This window comes from Venturia canescens, chromosome 1 (genome assembly GCF_019457755.1).
Source record: "Venturia canescens isolate UGA chromosome 1, ASM1945775v1, whole genome shotgun sequence".
Taxonomy (NCBI): domain Eukaryota; kingdom Metazoa; phylum Arthropoda; class Insecta; order Hymenoptera; family Ichneumonidae; genus Venturia; species Venturia canescens.
In genome coordinates this window covers 32,945,142-32,962,855 of record NC_057421.1, presented here as the reverse complement: position 1 = coordinate 32,962,855, position 17,714 = coordinate 32,945,142, and the positions used below count along the sequence as shown (strand labels likewise).

The window sequence follows — 17,714 nt, the reverse complement described above, 5'->3', positions numbered from 1 at the left end:
AGCGCAGTGTATATTTTAAAAAAAAAAAAAAAAAAAAAAAAACTATTCCATTTGGTTCGAGGATTAGTATATGATTGGACGAACAGAAACGTTGAAATTTATCACGTTTTATCCTGGAATGTGAGCTCCAACGTTTCCGAAGACTCATACGAATGATCCTCGGAGTTTTTTTTTTTTTCCAGTATGCCAAAAATATGGTACAGTAGCAAAGCACTAGAGTCATTTCATATATGCGAATCCCATGGAAAATTGTATGGTTTCAGACCAAGAGTAATTCGTCATTGAATGGAGTCCGCGCGAACGTGCCAGCGTTAGTGAGAAGGGAATGAGAAACGATGCCAATTAAGTGATATATCATTAGCATTGGCGTTCCAGTAACAATGTGAAGCATTCTTATGTCTAAATCACTCGAAGCTCCGTCGTTGTCACAACCGTTAACCAGCCTGCAGACACTTGAGTTTCCTCGGAGACGAAGGAGGTTTGCGCAGCGATGTATAGAGATGATCATGTGAAAGGCGCAGAGTTGGACGCCGTTCGAGCCGCGCGAATTTGACTTATCAAACAAACACTACAGTAACCGTTTCTGCACGTATGCGTGCAGATGATGACTGACTGATAGGTGGTTTACTGCCTCCAATCAGTTTAGGTACATCACAACAAATTATACATCTGTCGAGCTACCATTTCATTTGTCGACGTATTCTAATTGTTCATTAAAAAATTCGTGAGGAGTAGCTCACACGGTATGGGAAAAAAACGGAGTTTCCCATCCGCATGCGAATCCAGTCCGAATCGTTTACGACTTGGGATCTCGCACACGAGAGAAAAATAGAAAGAAGTTGAGCAGGTGCGCAAGATCGCACGAGTCATACACACGCGAGAATCTTACAACTTGATTCGTAGAAATGACAACAGTACCGCGGGACCACTTGGGTGGAGTATCAGCTCAGCGTGCGTTCGGAGTATCAGATCAATTTGACCTGAGAGAGAAGGAGAAAAAGATGTAGAGGTCTTCGAAAGGAGAAGAAAAAGTTGCGACTTAAATCTATATCGATGACTCGACTAACAGCCATCGGGTAATCGTTGAGTGTATTAAGTGGAAATGATGTCTGGTATATCGATGAAAGAGTATCCATATACAACAAGGATGGAAAAAGACAAAGAGGATATTGATATGACTTTGTTCTGCGAACAATGAAGAGGGAATGAAAGTCGCCAGCAGTTTTCTCATCGACGATTTCACTCGCGGTAACAACCGCATCGCGTCAACTGCATACCCGATCGATTGAATAACGAAAAAAAAGAAAACAAAACAAATCGACCAAACGTATTAAATTTCCTGTTTTATTTACTCGCATTTAAGCGCATACAGCGAAGAATTTGTTTATTGTCGCTTTGATTTGTTTACAAAAGACTTTTGTTTCCCTTCGCATATTATAAAGGTAAATGTATAAAGTTGCGTAGTTTCTGACGTTATTATCGCTCATCACGTAGGTACTTAGAAATCCCATGGTGCTTTTATACTGTATACAGAGTATATACATAAGATCAACTCCTTCTTGTACGTCCCGTGTAATGCGCTTACGACTGGATCATCCTTACGAGAATCCTGATGGCTAGCAGTAAAGTAACGCGTCATGTGTCCCTGTATTTTCTACATGCGACACACGGGTTGACCGCGTTCTCGTTTGACTCGTTTCTCCACCACCCGAACATCATCAAGCGCTTTTGCCACGTTCTCCAGCAGCTCTTTCTTTTTCAGCTTCTCGACGACGTCCTCGTGTTCATCTTCGGTACTTCACGTACCATCCATGACTACCGCCTTCACCTTGGCATCCGGGTAACGCAGCTCTCGTATTTAAGAGACTGCGAGCGCATACGCACGCAGTGTTGAGCCAGCCTTGATCCACGTCCCCGTGCTGGCTGGCTCGATAGCGCACTGTCGCGATCAGACGATTCCCGTCGACCCAGCCAGACAGCGCTGCGCCTTCGCGGGCTTCCAGGAATCATCCGAAGCCCCCTCGCATCCACGCGTCTTCGTCGGAACTTCCCCCTCGGGAAAAGAGCGAGACGCTCGATACGAACACACCGCGGGAGAGTCGAAGCAAGAAAGAAACAGACGACGAGAGTCTAGAAATCGGCTACGGGTGCGCGTTACACATGAGACTAGACGGTGGGAAACTTTTCCGTCCACGATCTAGCTATTCACGACGGATACTCATGCACTCATACTGGCGATGCAGTATAGAGAGATAAGTGAGTATCTACCTAGGATGTGGCGTTCTGGAGTCCGCCAATCAGGTTGTACACAACGTTCCACGTGCGAGTTCTTCTCTCCTTAGATACACCATTGTACAAAAGTACTTATCCGCACCACCGTCCATTACCATATCCTATTCTTCTAGCGAACGACTACTTCAAATATATTTTATTTATAAATATCGCCATTTGTTATTCTTCGTCTTAGAGCTACGCCATACCAATCTCGCTATTAGTTTTTATTGAACTAAATGTATTTTCGTTGAATCAGTTATTTGTTGATACTAACGAAATGTGAGGCGTAGTAAGACTTTTGAAGAGAAGAGTATGTGTTCCATAATACATATATAGGCATACGAATAGTATGTAGTGGGTCTGTTTTAACGCAGCAGGTTTTGCGGCAACCGGTGCATCGACCTCAAAGGTCGTCGCGCTGTCAGTAACATCTCTTGACGTTATGGCACAAAGTATATATTTATTATGTACCACCACGTGGAGTTGCTCGATTCGATATATCTGCAACTTGAGCGACTTGAGATTACAAAAAAGTAGGAACAGGCGAGTCTCCATGGATGTTTCTTCGTTTTTTCGTAGATTCAGCAGCGTTGCCCTTGGCAATTTAATAACACTATCGGGTAGATTTCAAACGGTGGGAAATCTTTTGAGCGCGGGTGAACAGTTTTACCGATGTAAAAAAAAACTCTGAATTTTTGGTGCTTCTCTCAATCAAGCCGTTCATTCATGTCGATCCGACTGACTTTTGATGTTCTCGTGGTTTTCAGCTCGATAGATTTAGCAAGCATAAAAAGAATCGTGAATTTTGAAAGATAGAAAAAAAACAGTGCTCGTTTCAATGGAACTATTCTAAATGAATAAAAGAAAAATTTGTTCAGTGTCAATGATGCCTTTTATCGGTAATTGTTTCACATACCGGGCAATCTATGCAGGCACGGCCATTAATCGAAGACCCTTCGGCGACTTTTTCTTCGTGGTACCTGGTTGCTCGGACAGAATTAACTCTCGAGGGTTTTGCGATGTCTGTCGCTGTCGGTAAAATAAGCGCAGGGCGGGACCGCACGTGCGCGCGACAATCTCAAAGAAACTCGCCAAGTATAAGCACAGTATAACGGCGGGGGACTATTAGGACAATGACTATCAAGCGAAGCTTATTGTCCTTCCCTCATGAACGCGGTGAATCGTCGCGGCACTTAACCCGCAGGCCACAAAATGGGGAACGAGTGCAACAGAGAGGCGGAAAAGGATACACTTCGTATGAAGAAGGATCAGGCGAGGTTAATGCTAACGAAAAAAATTCAGCCATTGTCGAAGACGATCGACGTTGGGACGAGTCTTTTTACTGTCCAATCCCACTCTTTTGCCGGGCGATGAATTATATGTACGTATGTATACACACACACATATATGGATGTATTCGTGATACGTTTTCGCAGAATGAGAGAGCGACACGGAGGGGTTGCCAGAGATCTACGTTGGTATATACTTGGGTAGTATGTAGATTAAGCTTTCTGTGGTACACAAGTTGCCGCCTCTATTGTGCCTCCGAGCTTGAAAGATAGGCTATCCGAACGGAATAGTATGAACAGTGCAAAAACCCGAATGCAATTCCACCACTCGCGTCCTTACGAGTCTTTTATACCTTATCATTTTAATGCGAACCAAGCGAATCTACAGCGATATAACGTGTATTCTTATCAGTTGCGCTGCGTATCGGTAAAATAATAGTAAGAAACACACGATGCCGAAGTTTGCAACATATTGGAGTCCAACGAAATGAATGAAAATAACATTCGTAATTGACCAATTATTTATTTCACGAATCATTGGTGTAGACTGTAAAATTACCAACTGCAAATTAGGCATAGGTAACAACAGAATTGGAGAATCACTGGAATTATTGGAGAGTTTTTTTACACCATTTCGTTGGACTCCAATGTTGCAAACTTCAGCGTCATTAAGAAACAGTGTTCATTCGAATGAGCTGTTGTAAGACGAAAAAACGTTTGTTTCAAATAATGCGAGATATGCTGAGTATATTGCAGATGATAAACTTGCCTTCGGAAGATAACATATGATCAGAGGGAGAAACTCGAATGAGAAAAATTCTATTTTCAACAATATCCAAGAAAATGTTCATGCTCAATAGAAATTCCTTGTTCCGGACGAAACAAACAAGTTCCCGAGTACACGTATCTTCCTTATTTTTCTCGCCGGAGCAATACTTTGATTTCCTATACGTATAGTGTTCCTTTCTTTGCCGATAAAACTCGCGTCTCTGGTTTCCAAAGTTTCTTGCACCCATGTCGGCGGGACTCCGCAGGATATCTTGGTTGTGTTTTTCGTCCACCAGCATTTCGGCTCTTTCTCCTCTCATTCTCCCTTGGTGCATCTTTACTCTGCGCGAATACTCGCACGAAAGATTTCTCCCACAGTCTCGTCGGAAGCTCGCACGTATTTATACGAGTAAAAATCCATTCGCATGCGTTATATATACATATGGATGCACCTGAAGAAAGTCCCGCGAGTTTTTGCATCTATATACACTTGTGCGTGCTTACGCGTGCGTGTCTCTCGAATCAACCATATAGCTGGTAAGTTTTTCAAGGAGAAAAGGAGAAAAAAAGGAGGAAAAAAATTGACGACATTGCCACCGCGAATCGACACAACACGACGGGGCTCTCAACCGGGGACCAGCGGAGCGGCTATTGATCAGCGACTATAGCAAATCCACCCTTCCCCTTCTCCGTCTTGCCGTCCTGTTATACCTCCCGATATCACGAAATATCTCGAGTTTATGACTAAATAAAGATGTCACTTCTTTGCCATCTTTCCATTCACAAACTGTCTCTCGTTATATCTGAAGAATCGCGGGAAGGGTGCTTTGTCGCAAATAAGAGTATGATCGAATTAATGCGATACCGTGTGACCGTTAATAAATAATTGGTGACATTGAAGTTTGCAACGTTGGAGGAGTCCAAGGAGATGATCTAAAAAAACTCTCGAATAATTCAAGTAATTCTCTCTTATTCTGTTACCTGCTTAATTTGCAATTCGTAGTTTTTCAGTCTACACCAATGATTCGTGAAACAAAAAATTGGCGAATTACAAATGTTATTTTCGTTTATTTTTTTGGACTTGAACGTTGGAAACTTCAGCGCCGTAATAATTGCTTCGCAGCATACTCAATCGTTAAAGTATCAATATCGTTAATTCACAGAAGCAAATTATTTCTTGAATCCCTTGAACGATCCAACATCATCCATTGATTCGAGGGCTCCATGCTACATTTACTAGTAAAAGATTCTTCCATAAGAGCTTGCTGGTGCTTATCAATAATCATCTTTACGCGTATCTTAAGTGATTAAAAAAAAAAAAAAAAACTTATTGACATCGGGTAACAATTTGTCCAGCGCCTTTCCTTCAATCAGCGACTTGCGTGTGTCAATGTATTATGGCATACCATACATTCGAGCTTAAATTGGCTAATTGTCAAAATTTGAGACTTGAAAGTCAGGAAACGGAACTGACTATTGTTTTGCGGCGAACAATTAATATCTGTTTAATTTCTCTGATACACAGAATTGCATTGTTGTTGAATTTTGCTTCGCATTACAGAGGATCCATAGAGTTTTCAATTTTAGTGCACAAAAAAGTTTTGCTGTGATGCGATTGCTCGCGATGCACTTATCAATTCCACATTTGTCCACCCAATTTCAAGTCTTCCGAAGGAACAATCATTCGTGTAAATGCGTATCTCTTATGCCCAGAAATTTACACGTAACGTAGAAAAATATTACAATATGATCCGCAACAATGGAAGTTTCACCGGATGTGCAAGAAATGACAGAAATTTCAAGATGATCAGAGCTCAATGTAAAGAGGCAGCGCCTCCGCAAAGAGAACAAGCAGCCCCTTTGTTTTCATCAGGGCAACGGTAAAAGATTGAACGAATCGAGCAAACGAAGCGCACCGTGGTACTGAAAGGGTAACATCGAGCTCTTTCACTCTTGTGTACGGAAAACCATACGGAGATGAAAAGTAGGTGCAGGTCATGCCCGGTGCGTTACAGGAAAAATGTCTCGAGATCACCAGTAACCGTGTGCCACTATTGTTCAAATAGCAATGCTTGCAAATATATCCTATTGAAAAAAAATAGTTTATGCTGGCATCGGTGATCGTATATTCTGATTCGAAGTATAGAAAATCAATATTATAAATTTATAGACAAACGACGTATAAATATACACAGAAAGAGGAAGAAACGTGATGAGAAAATATGGGTGAATTGATAAATAAAGTGGATGGGCAGAAATGTACTATATAGAACGATGATACTGTGCTGGCTAACTCTATAACGACGGTACGTCTGGGGCATCTCAGCGTCATCTCGTCTTCCTCGTCTATACGATATCCGGAGTAAAAATAACAGGGGGATGGTGCAAAAAGCTAGTTGAATTAATGAAAACGCGAGGTTCCCACGCATAAACACTGCCACAGCGCGGATCGATGCTCTTAACTTCATATGTATTTATACGTGTGCGTGCGCTTGTACGTTTGTCGTGCGTATGTGTATTCGAAGAATAAGATACATTTATAGCGACGGAAAACGATGATAGATTCCACAGAGATGAGAGAAAAACGCGTCAGACGTACAGGTGTTTCTAATTGGTAAGTCATAAACTACTTTTCCTTCCTAATCCTTGTTTCTGAGTTACAGTCTAAAACTAGGAGCCCGTAGCAAGCGGGAAGTCATTCATCGCACGATACGCAGCAGTGGGGCTGCTTGATGAGTTTTTTCCTCCGGTGCTCTCGAAGAGCAATCACATTCGTCGTTTACATGAGATGACCGCGATTGTCTCATTATATTTTTAGAAAAAACATGAAGGTCCTCGTAGCACCGATGGTCGTCGTTGAAGACTCTTCAAAAAATTTTCAGCCATGCTATAATATATACAAATTTGTTTTTCAATTAATTTAGAGATACTTGAGTCGTCGCTCTCTTTCTATGACTTTGAATTTTTATAATCGATCGGTGAAACCAAAATTCAGAAGTGAATCTCTTCTGAATTCACATTTGATACGCGTTTCGCCATAGTAATTTCTTTAGAAAGAAAAAATTTTTTGGAAAACTTCATACGCGTGCACTGTAGAGAAGAAAAACCATCCAGATACGCAGTAGTGAGAGTTTATTGCTCCCCTATCGATGCGATGTTCATTTTCGATGTGTGTTACCAAAGTTTCGCAAACTTCGCAGGTTACAACAGTTTAGAAATTGGAGACCATAAATATACAGAAAAATCTTTCAAGAGTCATCGATTCGATACAAAAAACTGGAACTCTCGAAGCTTATTTCCCTTACAAGTTTTAGACCTATACAAAGGACCTGATTTCGACATCTTCCCAATGAAAAATCCCATTGGAAGAATGAATCAGCCGAATCGAAACGAAGATTGATCGCTTTCCAACTGAGGCAAATACTAATGTCAGAAAGAGGACAAGCGACCATCTCATTTCTTAGAGACAGCGAGGCGTAAGTTAAATTCGTTCATGTTTGTTTTCACGCGGTGAGAAGACTCTCATCAAAATTAATTACCATTGTTAAACCATTAGATGAAGCAGAGATGTATCTTAATAATAAATTGCATTCAATAAAACTCAACTTCGATCACATGAAACATTGATTCATTTCGTTTAATCGATAAAGTTTGAACATCCGATAAATAACCATATTAATGATACGTGATCGCATTCTTTGATTTCCGTTCCATCAGTAATAGAGATTGATATTTACCAACAATAGATATATTTTCCATTAAAGATTGATATAATTCATGATAAAACAGTTTAAAGTAGTCTGAAATGATGAAAAGCCAGAACATGATTTAATATAATTATCTCTAGAAAAACTCACGTTTATTTCCGAAGTTTAACGTCACGTAAAACATTCAAGTCGATATCATTTAACAATTCTAAATCTATCTTGACATTTATATTAATACTCTTGTGAAGTCCATTGAAAAATAATGAATGGTATTTAATCCCAATTAGTTTTTTAAGTTTTTTAATCAAAACAACTCAAACACGACTTTATTAACATACTTTTTTTATTTCTTTTATCTGAGCCTACTTTACATCCTAAAGTTGGCGACGGATCCTCTGTTAGTTTTACCAGATCCAGAAAAAGACAATGCGGTTTTTCGGAAAATTCTATCCTTTCAAATCTTCCCTGAATTCACAGAGATTTGGCCCCACTACGATCGGTCGTAGACACCAAAACGTCATAAGCCGTTTCGTATCACAGGCCATACCTTATCACATCTTTAAAAAAATAAGCGGTCTCGAAATATCACATATAAAGATTTGGACTGTGGTCAGTTTTCGCTTTCAATTACTAACACATGTAAAAAGAGAAGAGAGAAAATTATGCTTTCGCCATGTGGCATATACTCTGACGGATTCTGACCCGTAAACTCGGTGACTGCTGATATTTCGAAACTTCAAAGTGTATGCGTCACCGAAGAGCTTCACAATACAATGAATTCTTTGGTGAAGATTAAAATGTATTTCCATCACCCGCGGTGCAAATTTATGCCTCAACATTTATTTTGCAATCACGTTTTAGTTATTTATTTGTATCCATTGTGGGATATCGCATTGGCCTACTACTGTCAAGGTTTATATATGTCAAACGGGTGCAAACATCATGCGGTCCATGAACGAAAGCAGGAACAAAGAAAAACAACAAAAATTGCATGCACCGTAACGAATGGTGAAACTAATTGACAAAGAATTTCAATTGCAACTCATACGAGATTATTATTAACGATCCACGAAATGTATGATGCATTCGCGTCATCCCTGATCGCGTCCTACACGAAGAGAATTGCTGAAGATTATTTTTCTGATAGCATCCAAGTTTGCCGCGGAGGACAAAATTTGGCATGAATTGCGTTCATGCAGTATCTTTCAATTGAATTCCATTCTTTACACCTCGCATTGAATTATTTGCAGCAGACCGAATTATTTCGGTCTGCAAAGGACGAAAGGGACCAAATAAACGAAACTCGTATTTTCGATCCACACAATCAAATTATCCCAAGCAAACGAAAACAAATCATCATTCATTACATTTTCAATGGAAAGTAACGAGTTTGAGTATACCGATTGCGAAAAATCAATACATCAGGACGTGTTTTCGAGGCTAGCATTAAACCTGCAGCTCTGAAAAACCAACTGAAAGGAAGGAGAGTATATTTAACGAGCTTCCATCACGCAATCCGGCTCAAAAGAATTCATTTTGACAAGTTTATTTGCGTTCGTGCCTATTTTTTTATTATTCAAATATAGACACGTCACAAGACATGAATAATACTCAAATACTTGCACGTGTATTGTTATGTACGTCAGTTATATATTAAAACTTTATTTTATCGTCATTATAATCGTGTTACTTGAAATAAGAGATACAGGAAGGTCAAATGAATTGCACATGACAGAAGTTTCCGCCTCTTATATTTGGCAGAATAACAACCATCCTCTTTACGCCTCTACTCGAAAACAACTCTGCGCTTCTAAAATCTTAACTTCGAAATTCATAACAACTCTACGTCTACTCATATTTAATCTATAATATCTTCAATATCTCAACAGAGTAGATATGTTAAGGAGGGTAGACCTTCTCTACGTATATCATCCACAGTTATTAAGATGATGGATCAGTCGGTAATCACAAACGTGAGTGCGAGAGAGATAGCTGCAAATTTTGAAAGGGAAATTTTTCCACATCGTTCGTCTGATCGAAAAAATAAAAATGTCATCGGATTTTTACGATCGTGCTGCGTACGATAACATTTTTATTATTTTAATCGGACGAACGTTGTCAAAGAGTTTCAATTTCAAAAATTCGAGGTGTGATTACCGACTGATCCATCGTCTTAAGGAGCGGAGTTGTTATCGAGAATGGCTACCGATGGCCCGAGGAAAATTTTTTTTGCCTAATCACATATATCTATACAGGGTTGTATATGAAGTAATATATAATTTTACATAGAGTCATATATAATAATTTATAATCAAATATCATTCCATATATCGAATCATACATAGCAGTCCAACTCGATCATACACATCTGATGTTCAGCCATATTAAATCATCTATAAGTATGTATATGAAACAAAGACCAATGTAAAGGGAAAAATCGAAAAAAAATCATCACCAATTTTCAGGTTCTTTTATAAAATGGTTTGTTTATGAGAGCCGTTTGAAAATTCTGTGACGTCATAAAACCGGCATATTCGCGTATATAAGAGCAGCGGCAGGGCTCGCGCTGGCTGTTCTTTTGCGCTGCAGTTTTTCCTTTTAATACTTGGCGTCGAGCCGCTACCGCGTCTCTTGATGTATATATGTGCATGTGTTTTAGTCGACCTGCGAGTGGTATGAGCTCAAATCTGACTATATAAAAAAAAATATGTAATAATTTGAATTTAGCGCGATATAATATTTCACGAAACGAATGAAATTGTGATCTCACCCCTCCCCGAAATTGTAATCCTCGGATGTCGCTGACCAGAGAGTCAGTGTGAAGAGTGCCCTCGAGTAATAAAGATCGACATAGACCCTGACCGTTTCTTAATCATTTGCCTCACCTTATTTCATCACTCGATAATTCGATATTTGGATCAACGCATCGAGTAGTTCAGGCGAGTAAAGATTTTGATAAAAACATAATACCAAAGTATTCTGCACAGAAATAAAAGGTTTATTATAAATATAATATATAATGTAGAACCATTCGTCATTATATATGATCATGTATAGCAGGTACAGACTCGTAGTAGATAAACATATATGGATATGTATTGAGTTATGTTTTTAAGCATATCTAAAATTAATTAGAAATAATGTACATATAGGGTTGTTGGCCAGCAGCTATGTGTAACTATACTCATCACAGCTCTTTAAACATGTATTTAGAGGAGAACTGTTGTTGAAGACATTTACTAAGAGTAGAATTGTTGACTTGCTGCAACATAACTCGACTCTTATAAATCTACTCGATAAAACATTTCCGCACTCTAAAGATTTTTATTTTATGCATGAATAGCAGCGTCTCTACTCTTTTTTATGACAAAAGAGGAGCCTTACAGTGGCTACAAAAAGTGTTCGTACACTTACATAGGAAATTATATTTAAAGTATACGAATACTTTTTGTAGCTACTGTAATGCATTGTATTGATTTTGCAAATTTGAAAGTGGAGCCGTGAACAGAACGGTTGTTATTATCTGGCTTCCAAAATAAATAATCATCGCAGGCATCGGTTTACGGCAACCGATATTGATAATTATTATAACCCGATTCTGTGAAATGCTAAGGCGTTTGAGACCGCACTTCTGTTCTAGAAGTTATTCCATGTGCGAAATCGTCATGATAATTTGCAACGCTTGATTTATTGTTCTAATCGCACACATTTATGCTCGGTCACTTGGACTGGTTGAACGTATATTGACACTTCAACAGAAATGTACGTTTACGCAGTAAATCAAACGGATAAACGCGCACAAGTGTAGAGCGAGTAGGCGACATCGAAAAGAATTTTGTTGTTTGTGAGTCGCATAGTATATCCTATATGATAAATTAATCGAAAGAGGTATGGACATCGAGAGGGGAAGAAGTGAGGATTTTTCGAATGGCTTCGATCTCCTTGAGCTTTATAAAAATTGAAATGCTATTTGAAATACAATAAACAATTTTTTAAACCACTACATTTGGATCGAATTTCTCATTTTAAATTGTAGAAAGTTGGAAAATTTTTGTACCTTCGCTTCTGGGACTCGCCTTCGTTGATCGATGTAGAGGCTGGTTTTTCCATTCAGTAAATATAGTTTGCTTTCGCGAACATTTATTCATATTTCTTTTACGTGTCCGCATTTAATCTCTCTTCGCCAGGGGGGTTACAACGGGAAAATCAAGAAACTGGTGAACGTCGCGAGGGAAATGTGATGAGGAACACCTCCGAACGACGTCTCCACTGCAGTTCCACGATCGACGCTAGCAAGGCCACCGTATGCAAACCTTTTTTAACACTTCGCGATATTAATTTTTCAGCAATTTTATTAGCCCACTTTATCGACGTGAGCGACATTCATTGACGAAATATTGGCAATGCGGAAGCTCAATGATTTCCCGAAAGAAACAGTAACTCACTAATCCGCTTTCGTAAATGATTGCGACGAGACTCACACGTTTACGCTCCGAGTTGTCGCACGTGGAAGTCACAACTGATATCTTGTTGGCGTGTTTTTTGTGAGGATGTGTGTGCTCTCACGTGCTCGCCGATGCGATCACTCGTATTGGTGTGTTCTATGGGAAGGGTGAACTTTTGCAGCCCACGCATTATCCTCTCTCTCCTTTTTCACCTATATCTTCTTCTTGCTTCACCTTCGTAGAAGCAAATGTGTTTGTGCTTCATCACGAATTGCCACGCGCGTGCAGCCTCCGCATTATGATCTACACCGAGTGTTTATTCCTCAAAAGAAGATGAAATCAGACAACCATTTGACGAAAAATCGCGAAATCAACTTGTATAATCGCAACGACAAACCAAAATTAGTAATATTATTACCAATCCTGAGTTTAACTTTTCCAATTTCGAGGTTTTTCCAAAAATAAAATATTGGTGTAGCGATCAACAGCCATTTTTTCCAATCTTTCTTCGTGAATTGTGGTTCAGATTGAATATCGCAATGTGATTGCATGAGTAAAGGCACGGATCCCCGTAAACTTTTATTTTTTTGAGCTCCAAGCCCGAAAATATGGGGTACAATATAAAAATTTTACGCCGTTTTTTGTAAATTCTAATTTGATCTAGTATCTACTTCGGCTGTGCGATCCATTTATTTTAAAAACCAATATAGACTCGCATCAACGTGGAGTCACTTCGAGTACACGAAGTGTTGGAATTCCTCAAAGATTGTCCTCGCCCAGATCACGAAACGCTATTTACTTTCATTGAATTATTCATATTTATTTGAATCCATTTCAATATGTACAACTTTTGTTTCCCAACAATTTTCTATCTGTTAATGAATTCGTTACACCGAAATCGGTACTAACGTGATCGGAAAAAAGACAATATTCTAGTGGACTGTTGCGCGTTTGGTCGAGACACTTTTTTTCCAGTTTCTTTCCACTTCTGTCTTTCGCTCGACAATCGCGATTGGTGTCGTTTCGTTCCACGCCTCCGAGTAGTCGCTAAAATCCGTGTGTCACGATCTCCGCAGAACGTGAAAGAAGGAGGGAGAGAGAGAGAGAGAGAGGTAGAGAGATAAAAAGAGAGAAACGACGCCGACGCGTTCACGTGTATGACGTCGTCGACAAGAACGGATCGCCTAGCTCATCCGCCAGTTCGATCTCGGAACCCGGTTCTGTACAATATACGGATTATTTTTTTTCCTCGAGAATTAGAAACAAGCAGGTGGGCGTCCCAATATCCCCAGATGATTGCAATGTTATGGATTGTAAAAAACAGATGGCAGAGGCAACGAGGCTGTGCAGTAGTTTGTATCCATGAATGCAGGAAATTTATACGTTCCACACGCATACGCACATAAAAGCTCACGCTCAAGTATCGAAAACTTTGTCGAATCGCATTTTTTTTCAACCACGCATGTCGAAATTCAGCGTAGCAATGAATCAAACAATTTTATTGACGATCAGAGAATATCGCCTTGAAAATAGTAAAAGCGACGAGAGCAGGATGATAAGAAAAACAGACCGCGAGCTTGATCGCCCTTTCGAAAATGACACCTATTTTCATCTTTCTCCAAACAGCATTTCTTCGTTGAAAATAACATTGAAATTATAAAACATCTTAGAGACGGTTTTGCGACCCTTCTAAATCTAACCGCGTACGTACGCGTTGTGTTACGCCATATACAATCAGCGAGGATATATTTATATTAATTGATCAAAATAGTAGCAATATCCAAGGGCCACGTCAGAATCTGGAATGAAGAAGGATCGAGCCGAGAACTATTCGAGAAATTATTCAGAATTATTGGAAGCCCAAGCGAATCGGAAGAATATATGTCTCAGTACGTTCACTAGATGAAACTGGCTTTTTCAGAGTGATGATTATGAGATCGTTTATGATGAAGGCAAGATCGTTTCGGTATCGAAAATGGCTTTCGCATCGATCTTGTGGATAACCGTGCGCAGATATGTACGCGCGTACGAGGTTTTTTATATGTGTAAAAGTTGAATTCGATCCTCTTATATGTCCCACATGTGATTCACCCGTAAAATATGATTGACCTTGTCTACCGTAATTAGGTATTAATTCCATGGGACTGTCGAATGTAGCCGCAGGGTAAATTGCGAGACATTTAACTGGAAATTACCAGGTCGATCGTACGTGAGTCGAATTTCTCAGTGAATTCGACATCCATCCTCAGGTAATTCACACATTTGCCTTGTATGAGGAATAAAGCACGATTATATACGGTAACTAAGTGTTATTGTACTGGAACCTACTTAAAATTGTTACAAAATATAAAAAAAAAACATTAAAATTGCATAAATCACCGTAGAATAATTGTGTCTTATTTGAGAATAATAGGAAAAGTCGTGTGGTATCGATTAATCGATCATTCGAATAATTCTATAATATGGAATCGACACATATTTTTAATTTTTCGGTTTATCAACAGTATCCATGCATACGCAGTTTGCTTTCTTACACATTCGGAATCAAATACGCATTGCACTTTCGCACCTGTCGTGTCAACTTCGCACTCGTTCTTGCGAGTTTTTTTCCCCTCGTTTCGACGACTATTTCTCTATATCCGAATGGAAAAACTTACAAGTCCCGCGTTGTAGTGAGATCACTTATCGGGACGTGCACGTATATGCGATCGACTTAAGTTAGCAATCAATAACGAACTCCGAAGACTTGGGAGCGCCGTTTAGGTCGGAGACGAGAAAACGAGTAAAAATAAGAGAGAAGGAGTTTCAAAGATTGAACAAGTAAACTGTTATTTGAAGCGAGGAAAGAGTCTCAAAAATAAAAAAGTGAAAAACCACTTTTATTCGCGCATTCATATGATCAAGTTGATTGATATGCGAGAGCATAAATTTTGTTCTTTCCTCAGGATGACATTTGTGATGAAATATCCGCTTTTTTCTTTCATAACTTGAAATTCGTTGTAGTTTTTATAGCTCAAAAATAAGTATTTGTGTTTCGAATCCATCGGCCCACGCACCCAAATAGCTGGAATCATTAACACCCACTAGACATCGCAGATCTTCCGTATATATTTAACCTCGACTCCGGGTCTCTTGGACAGTAATCCTGATTATTCGTTACCTGCAGCTAAGAGAGTTGAATCGATAATCCTGCAGTTATACTCACGTTAAGAGCCAATTAATTTTCAAAACGCAGTTTCAGGGATTATTCAAAATAAGTGAGAACGAGTGAAAATACTACAAACTAAGACAACCGAAACACGAGGCTCACCAATGAGACACATGCGATCAAACCACAATTTTTTTTTCATTGAAGCACGAAAAATTAGCGTGAGCTTCAAAATACGGACAATTTAGGGCCTTCGAGATTCAGAAATCGGCCGCCAAGTGACAGCAGATCGGCTACGGGAAGATCAGTGGAAAAGTCAGCCATTTTGATATTCGGTAAGACAGTGTAGAGATGATATGCGTTTATCAATGATAGCCAACACGATATACGCCCGAGAGACATTTCATGCGGAGTAGGCAGTAGCGAGTTCGTAGCGTCCGCCTCCTAACCTCGCGATATGATGGTGGGCGTGTAGTTCATTTAAACATCCTCATGAAAAGAAAAATCGTAGCAGTGTTGTTGTTCTCCCACTTGCGTATATGACAATTGAGAATGAATATAAGCAAAGACTAGGGCGACCTGAGAGACACCGGAAAAAAATGTGAGTGAATGAAAATATGATAGCATTTTATAGCTCCACATTCTTTATTTTACAGAGTTACATCGTCCGTCGACCGTGGGCGTTAAGCCTTAACAGTTACATTTCTTATTTTCGTTGCTTTCTCTACACCGTACGACGTGGTCAGTGAATCATAAAATTTTTATCAGCATTTGTAACCCTTCATAAATCCAAATCGAAACTGATAAAAATAGTTGACTCAGCTCAGCTTAACGCTCTCATAACTTTAAGGGGGTGCAACAGAGGTTTGTAATTTTTGATAAACGGAGTACTTTTTGGTAGATTTCCTTGGAATTCGGCGAAAACATTCTAGAAAACGAGTAATTTCAAAAGCGTCAAACGGTTTATTAAAACTTGATTATTAAAAAACGAAGCTTTGAACGCTTTTTAAATCAGCATATTTTTATCAAATCCTCTGAAATTCGGCTTTCAAGAAGGGTGGTCGCATGATTGTTCTTCGTCAATAATGCAGAAAAAGTATGACACTGAAGTTTGCAACGTTGGAGTCCAACGAAGTGATTCGAAAAAACTCTCCAACAGTTCCAGTGATTGTCCAATTCAGCTGGCTGCCTCATTTGCAATTCGTAGTTACTGAGTACGCATCAATGATTCTCGTGAAATAAAAAATTGGTGAATGACAAATGTTTTTTTCGTTCGTTTCGTTGGACTCCAACGTTGCAAACTTCAGCATCGTGAAAAAGTAGATCTCAGACTATTAGCATTACAGGGAATTTACCACGTGGAGGTTGTTTGTTTCGAATTCCTGGCCCTGATAAGGGTCGTTGGGTGTGTGCGTGTGATAAACAACCTCCCGCCCTTCTTCGCGACTCTCATTTTTCCTCCTCAGCCACGTTATGATTGCGATCTCATTTTCCCCCTCGGTCGAGTTATGATTATCATTATACTTGATAAAGTTTGGTTCAAGCGTAATAGCTCTATGGTTGGAATTAGTGGCCACAACTTCAACTTTAAAACTCCTCTTCCACTTTTTTAAAGGCTGAATTTCGATCTTTGATATATACTAGAAAATAATCTCATTTTCGGTCAAATATGTAACGCTGCATCGTTAGAAGTAGGGATCAAAAATATCGGAATAAAGCTCAAACTTTTAACCCTCACGTTTCACCCCTTAAAGCTGAACTTGGATTTTTATTACACTAGAAAAAAGTTAATTTTCGATTAAACGTAGACGCTGCATGGTCAGAATTAGGGACCACGAACGTATAATGCTGCAAAATTCAAACCCCAAAACTCGGGGCTACAGATATCGTAATACTGCCGATGTATATGACGGCCGAAAATGATTTTTAATTTTCAAAGTATTCAGTACAAAAAAAAAATTTCAAGTCGTTTCTATCTCAATAAGAAGAAATCATTTTTTGGTGGATGGAAATGGTCTACATTGAATTTTGATTAAATGAAATTCAACATTTTTCCGATACGTTGGAAACATCAACTGCTGCG

General features: G+C 39.3%; 1 protein-coding gene across 2 annotated transcripts in view; it reads right to left on the bottom strand.

The window, feature by feature from the left end:
- The window catches only part of Mrtf (Myocardin-related transcription factor), a 138,673-nt gene extending 126,155 nt beyond the window's left edge, over window positions 1-12,518 (bottom strand). Inside the window, exon 1 of one of the 2 annotated variants that reach the window (XM_043428819.1) lies at window positions 12,096-12,518. In XM_043428819.1, coding sequence (XP_043284754.1) covers window positions 12,096-12,207 — 112 coding nt within the window. In that variant the 5' untranslated portion in view covers window positions 12,208-12,518. The remainder of the gene's footprint in view (window positions 1-12,095) is intronic. The other variant, XM_043428826.1, reaches the window with a different exon arrangement.
- Window positions 12,519-17,714: the final 5,196 nt, after the last annotated feature.